The 6,859-nt window shown below is 41.0% G+C and overlaps 3 protein-coding genes across 5 annotated transcripts; 1 reads left to right on the top strand and 2 right to left on the bottom strand.

Moving 5' to 3' along the window:
* Positions 1-522: 522 nt before the first annotated feature.
* LOC109974430 (ubiquitin carboxyl-terminal hydrolase 15-like) lies at positions 523-1,749 on the bottom strand. 3 transcript variants are annotated; one of them, XM_020624622.1, is made up of 5 exons: positions 1,641-1,749; positions 1,489-1,531; positions 1,284-1,395; positions 1,074-1,195; positions 523-818 (listed from the first exon to the last, which is right to left on the bottom strand). In XM_020624622.1, the coding sequence occupies exons 2-5, from the start codon at positions 1,496-1,498 to the stop codon at positions 697-699; spliced, it is 366 nt and encodes a 121-aa protein (XP_020480278.1). In that variant the 5' UTR covers positions 1,499-1,531; positions 1,641-1,749; the 3' UTR covers positions 523-696. The 3 variants fall into 3 exon arrangements, with proteins under 3 accessions (XP_020480278.1, XP_020480276.1, XP_020480277.1); XM_020624620.1 differs by having other exon boundaries at positions 1,489-1,749; XM_020624621.1 differs by having other exon boundaries at positions 536-818; positions 1,296-1,395; positions 1,489-1,749.
* A 676-nt stretch (positions 1,750-2,425) lies between these two features.
* Positions 2,426-3,840, bottom strand: LOC109974404 (polyubiquitin 9). Its single transcript, XM_020624585.1, has 2 exons — positions 3,604-3,840; positions 2,426-2,738 (listed from the first exon to the last, which is right to left on the bottom strand). Exons 1-2 carry the CDS (start codon positions 3,746-3,748, stop codon positions 2,605-2,607), a joined length of 279 nt encoding a protein of 92 aa, XP_020480241.1. The 5' UTR covers positions 3,749-3,840; the 3' UTR covers positions 2,426-2,604.
* Positions 3,841-4,050: 210 nt separating this feature from the next.
* Positions 4,051-6,853, top strand: LOC109974403 (probable E3 ubiquitin-protein ligase ARI5). Its single transcript, XM_020624584.1, has 4 exons — positions 4,051-4,489; positions 4,683-4,783; positions 5,117-5,290; positions 5,931-6,853. Exons 1-4 carry the CDS (start codon positions 4,399-4,401, stop codon positions 6,384-6,386), a joined length of 822 nt encoding a protein of 273 aa, XP_020480240.1. The 5' UTR covers positions 4,051-4,398; the 3' UTR covers positions 6,387-6,853.
* The last annotated feature ends 6 nt before the right edge of the window (positions 6,854-6,859 follow it).

Genomic DNA, 6,859 nt, shown 5'->3' with positions numbered 1-6,859 from the left:
ATAACCATAGGCGTGTACAGAATGCAAACGATGTCTGTTTATCTTTTCAGATGCCATTAACCACAACTTCCTTATCTCCAGCTGCAGGAGGGTGGGGTACCCCCGGTGACCACGTGGGGGCCATGTGGACCGGAAACCGGAAGGCGGATGAAAAGGCATAGAAAGGCGCTATACAAGTATAAGACCATTTACCATTGACCAAGGGTTTCATAAATGTCTTCTCAAGGAGCAGAGCTGTAAACATCACATATTTCAGTAACGTGACCCGTGATCTGTACACGTTACGGGTCAAGAGGAGGCCAGAGAAGATTTCTGCAGATCCCTCACACACTGGACACAAACTGTTTGAACTCCTCCCCTCTGAGTGGCGCTACAGGTCACTGTACTCTAGTTCCTTACAGTCAGAAGTGTTGGTGAATGATGTTTAACTAAGCTCCATGGGAATTTTACACAGACTGAGATATGTCCCAGTTTGTGATGCATCATAAATGCTCCTGTTAAAGATGTTTCACTCAGCAGTAAAATACTGAAGAAAACCCTCAAATACTGCTACTGATGCTTAGGGATGAGAAGCAAGGTTACAAGGGGTGATAACAGAATTAATTGTACTGAACAAGACCTGAGGTTTATAACGATTATCGACCACATTGTTTGGACCGATAGTTTGATTTGGCAGATTTTACAGCCTTCTGATAGTCAGAGAGACAATCCCAGAAATGGCTGAGATAAACGTGAAGATGTCGTTACCTGTGACACTTCAGGACTGGTCAGCCTTAAAATCTTCTCTAAGTACTCAGCAGCATCACGCTGCTCATACACTGAAGGGGAGAGGAGCAGAAATCAATGAGTATTTCTTCAGCAAATTAAAACACTAACTCTGGATTTGTAAAGGAGTCGTGACATCTGTGGGTCTTAACTGACTCTATGAAGTGAACGTGAAGTGCACAGGATGCAGATCTGAATCATAAGATACTATTCTAACATATGACATCATGTAACCTTTATGTCAAACTATCAAATCTGGTCTGATCTGCCTCTTCAAAGGCTACATGTTGTTTTCTGTGCTACTGTACCTGAGTTAATTCCCAGCTTGGATATGATTTCACTGGTGTCAGCTGTTCGCTGGTCGCTGCTTTGTAAGTCATCAAACAAGGCTCTAAGGAGATCAGTAAACTCAGGATTCCCACTTGTGTGCCTAAACAAATACATCGAGACCATGAGTGACACAAAGGTGACTTCAGCTCTAATTTAAAGTAAATGTATTATATGGCATGAAGCTGTACTTTGTAACCAACCGTTCCACAGCCTCTCTGAAGTCTTTGGTCCAGAACAGCACCTGCAGCACACTGTTCAAATAACATGTTGCTCCTTTGTTTGGTATTCCATGGTATTTATCTGTTGGGAGGACATTGTTAATAATGAATTTAAACTGCACAACAGTTTTCACACCAATACAATGAATGATAAGCAAACAACCATTTATCTTACCAGAGTTCATTTTGCTTTCTCTCCACTTAAACACTGTTGCCAGCTGCAGGGGGATTTGCATTTTCACAATCACTTATCAGCAATAAACCAACGAGAGTTATTTTGGAAACATACAGTACAACAAAACAAGACAAAATAAAATACGAGCCTACCTTTCAGTCGCCACATTCACCCTTTCCAGACATTCACTAGGTTTTCTGGTAAACGTCTCTGTTTATTCTCGACTCCGGTGAACAGCTGCAGACTCCAACCTTCTGAATACTTTCTCTTTCACTTACGAGCTACTTGGATGATGCATTCAGGGTGTGTCAGAATTATTGTAATAAGGAAACACAAACTAGGAACATGAATTGTTTTTAACTGAATCAGATAGTCACCTACTGTGCCAAAAGCTTTTTAATGTAAAATGAATCACAGTTTGCCTAAAGACACCTCTCTGTTGTTATTCAGCAACTGTGAGGAGTTTTTCATGAGAACATTTTGATGCAGAACTTGAACGCAGCAGGTGTTGACTACTTTTACAGAGTGAGAAAGAGCACATCTATCACTATGAAAGCATTTCCAAACTTTTCTTTGGAAAATCCTAGAGATATTGACACATATTTTAACAGATATTAATATTTGATCATATTTATCTAGAAACCCCCATATGGAGAGACTTGTTGCCCATTCCTGAGCCAACACTGAATTCTTCATCTGTATGGTTTAAAATTAAACTTAGCAGACAGCTGTGGGAACTGATTTTGGGATGATTTCTGTTCGCAGGGACCCTTTTTAATGGTCAGAGAACCTGCTGCAGGATATACAGCACAATATTTGTAAATAAACATTGAAACTTTTTATTAAATATACCTGATGTTGTGTTGATGTGATACAACTTTAGGCTTTATCATATGTTTCCTAATATATGCACATTAAAGATGGGACCTTAGAGAAATACAGAGAGAACATTTTTATTTTGGTATAGTACAGATTTTTTTTTAACCACCTTTGCAATATTACACAATCACTAGAATAAAATAACCGCACAGCAAAGGTTTAAGATTTGTAGACAGTGGCAGGAGTCTTCCGGAGCTCTTATGAAGTGGCAGTGGCAGCAGGCCGAGGTGGTCTCTGTCAAACAGTCAGTCCTCCAGGAACCTTAATCACCATATGGATGTTGGACATGTGCTGTACCCCATAGCTAGACAGCAGCGAGGAGTCTTCATCCAGCTCTTTGTCTGCAAAGATCAGCCGCAGAGCGTCCTCTCCTATGCACACACAGGAAAACAGAATCACTCAAAACACAAAGCAATGTCATTTAAAATGCAAGTTGACTTTTAAGCTCTTGACCTTGCAATTATCAGCTTTCTCCTTGGCTTATTGTACAGTACAAGGATATAAAATACAGCTCTTGGCCTTGCAATTATCAGCTTTCTCCTTGGCTTATTGTACAGTACAAGGATATAAAATACAGCTCTTGGCCTTGCAATTATCAGCTTTCTCCTTGGCTTATTGTACAGTACAAGGATATAAAATACAGTAAATAACCTCAAACTTCTAACTAAATGTATCAAAATTTTAATCAAAACGTCTTTTGACCTGCAGATTGCCAGTGATAGAAAGTTAAAGTACACTTTAAGGACAACTTTCCACTAGATGGACCATTCTACTGCCAGATATGTATAGAGATGTTATTGTGAAAACATTCATTTAATAAGGCATGATAAGGTTTTAGATCAATGTCCAACAGTATAGGCTATAAAATAGCCTCAGACTACAATATAACAACAAGCTGCACAAGGATCAGTGATCTAATAATAAAAAAAATAGCTGTGTAATGAAGGGAGCCGTTCAGTTTCATTTTAGATACTGTCAGTATTTAAGTGGAGAGCGTTTCAGATCATTTTCTTTAAGTAAACTACACTTTCTAGGATTAGGTTACAGTACACTGCGTTATAATTGTATTAATAGGATTCTGTTTATCCTTATGAATCTGATTAATATTGCAAAGCCACCCTAGCTTCATGGAACAATCGTCTTGGGATGTTCTTCTGATAGACTAACATAAAAACCTACATGTCATCTACATGTCAACACATAACAACATAATGTCAGCTGAGAGCTCCTTGTTACCTGCGGTCTCAGGAAGCTTCTGTCTAATCTTTTCCTTCAGCTGCTTCACCGTCATACTCTTCATCTGTTCCTCAGTGTTCGACAGGTCGATGAACGTCTTCTCACCCCTCAGTCCGTGAAGCAGGACCTGGTAGATTTTACCCATTTTGTGTTGTTTGTGTCCGACTTGCTTCGCTGCCTTCGTTATATTTAATGACGCCCAGGGTGTTGTTTTGGCTTTGTCAGAGGAAAGTGTCTGAGGATGCTTTCACTTTCGTTGTAGTGTTAGTTTTTTTTATCCTGCGTGTACACAGTCAGTGTCAAACTGTTTAAAATGTAAAGTGAACGTTTTTCTCCAGTATCAGTGGCTGAGATGTTTTTTTGTTGGGTAGGCCCTGAACTCTGATCATAACAAACCCTTCCTGAAAACCTTTAGGTAACGAGGAGACACTTAGAAACTGAAATTCAGTGGTGGAAAGCAAGTTTATTTTCAATTGTCGATTCTTGAGAAATATTTTACCCCGCTAACTTTCCTTTTCACAATCCTATTAATTAAATCAAAACACAGTAGGCTACCTATAAACTTTATGGTGGAAATTCACCAGCTACCTATAAGTTCAGTCTATTTCCGTCATGCACCAAAACACACACGGATATATTAATCCAAACCTGTATCCACGTGACTTCTTGTAACTCACTGTAAAAGTGAAAGAGGGAGTAGGAGACCAATAATAGATCGGGGTTTACAGATCAGTTCGAGTACAGACAGACAGACAGAGGTTGGTCGACAGGACAGAGGAGCTGGTCTGAAACAAAATGACCACACAGGGTCAGGAAGAAAAAGTATACGACCCCAGAGACACAACATTGAAGTTTGTCAACAGACCGGATGCTCTCGATCCACTACGTGAGTACTACTAATGTCATTCCCCATTTCCCATGTATAATGTGTGTAATGGCTTTATTAAACGCGCATTGGTTATTGCATTTAAGTCCGTTTTAGGAATAGCTCTATGAATGAAATGTGATTCGTTGATAGCTGTCAACAGCTGTCCACAGGTGTCATGACGTCAGTGTGCGCTTGTTGTTTTGCTCCTCAGCCCCGGAGGATGGAGACAACACACTCCGAGCAGAGATGTCCTGTGGCCATGCTGTCACCCCTGAGTCTCTCACTGGCTGGTGTCGCAGCCTGTTGGACCAGGTAGCTGCTTCTCTTTACCTCACAATGTTAGAAGAATTAGGCTCCAAACTGTCTCCTGCAAATAACTGTATTTCTGCCAGGGTACCTTCCCTACAGTGGAGCCATTTCTCTGGTCTAAAAGACATTTTAAACAACTTACATATTCTATATTTGGATCCATATAGTCAAAACACACCAATGATAAACTAATTTAAACATCATTTGCATGTAAGATTTTGTTCACAATTGGCTTCTGCTGCCCCCAAGTGGTAAAAAAAAAGTCTGGATGCAAGAGACGCTCAACCCCAGTTCACCTTTGCCACATTTTTAGATTATTTGTCCTTTTCATTTCAGGGCCAGTACAAATTTAAGTGCCCGGCCTTGGAGGATGGTACCTTGCAGCAGTGTGGAGCAGTGTGGTCTTACCAAGAGGTGCGCAGGCTGGCGGTGCTCACAACTGAAGAGATGAACTACTTTGAAAAGAAAATGGCCATAATGGCTGCAGCAGAATACTGTGAATTCAAAACGGTGAGTGTCCCGGTGCTGTCTAAATTCATTACAAAGTGTTTCTACAACAATCATTTAATCAGGGTGCAGGCAGACAATGCAGAAACAGAGGCCATCTCACAAAAAACTGAGTGCAGTCTTTAAGCTGAGAAGGCTGATGAGCAAATATGAAACAGCTGAGTATAAGTGGAGTAAAACAGAGGCAGGTAAGAGTGAATGATACAGTAAATGGTGACTTCACAATAATGTCCGGTACAGGAAGTTGGCAGCACTCATGACAGTGTAGCTGAAGCCAGCAGCCATTAGCTTAGCTTAGCACAAAAACTGCAAAGAGGGGAAACAGCTAGCCTTTTCAGCAACATTAAAGCTAACTAATTCTATACTTATTTGTTTAATGTATACAAAGCTAGAGTAAGTATGATGACACTTCTCTTTTTTAGAGTGGCAGACTGCTTCTTAGCTAAGAGAGGAGGGAAGGGAGGTGTTTATAGATGTCTGACAGGAAGAGAAGTGGAAGAGGTGTATGTAGTCCTTAAGCTATTAACTCCAAAAATGAGAGTGGTCTGAATTATGCCATCTCACTCCCAGAAAGAAAGCCAATAAGTGTACTCCCCAAAATGGTGAACTATTCCTTTAATGTTTCTCACGTTCTTTCCATCAGTGTCCTGGGTGTAAATCCTATCTGGAGAGAGAAGACCTGACAGACCTCAGCGTGCAGTGCACCATCTGCACAGCAGACAAGAAGAAAGCGTACCTGTTCTGCTGGCAGTGTCTGAAGCCGTGGAAAGGTAAAATTCCATGCTCTGACCACTGCGACAATGACGGCTGCATCAACCACGACCTTGAGCTTCTCAAGAACTGCAAGGACACCACCTTCCCTGAGGTGCAGGGGGTAGACAAGTGTCCCTCCATCCGGGCTTGTCCCACATGTGGGTACAAGGTGGAGCACGACAAGACAGGCTGCAAGAACATCATCTGTCCTCGCTGTCAAGTGGAGTTCTGCTTTGTGTGTCTGAAGCTCACTCCGGAGTGTCTGAAGACAAGCTCCTACTTCATCCCCTGCAGCGACGGAGTGGCCCCCAGACAAACCTCCATACCTGTGTGGCACAGAGGCTAAAAGAAAATATTCTAACACACATTCACAGCTCATGATGTACACTAACAGCTTTCTTCTGTCCTACATTTACTGTTAGACTTCACTCTGCAGCTAAAGCCAACAGTGTTGGTTTATAGGTTGACTTCTCTCCTCACTGACTTTAAAATGGCTGCCGCATTTTAAAAGTTCTGCTGAAAGTTGCTTCCTTAAAATTGATCTCTGCTCATTGACAGCTAATCATAAATAACGCATCACCTATTAAAGTTTCTTTTTACAGAGTGATGTCTGTCCCAAACGTGTCCATGAATGTGAGTAAATTACATGAATATAACATTTATCCATGAAACAGAAAAATACAAAACCTGGCATAGTCCGTTATGCAAAGACCCAGAAACATCTGTATAAGATGGGCCTCAACATTCTCAAGATAACAGAACAATGACGATTCTTCATTTAATTTTCTCTGACCCCAGACTATCCACATCTGTCAGATC

The sequence above is a fragment of the Monopterus albus genome, unplaced genomic scaffold (genome assembly GCF_001952655.1).
Source record: "Monopterus albus unplaced genomic scaffold, M_albus_1.0 scaffold333.1, whole genome shotgun sequence".
NCBI lineage: Eukaryota > Metazoa > Chordata > Actinopteri > Synbranchiformes > Synbranchidae > Monopterus > Monopterus albus.
This window is presented reverse-complemented; position numbering and strand designations above follow the sequence as displayed.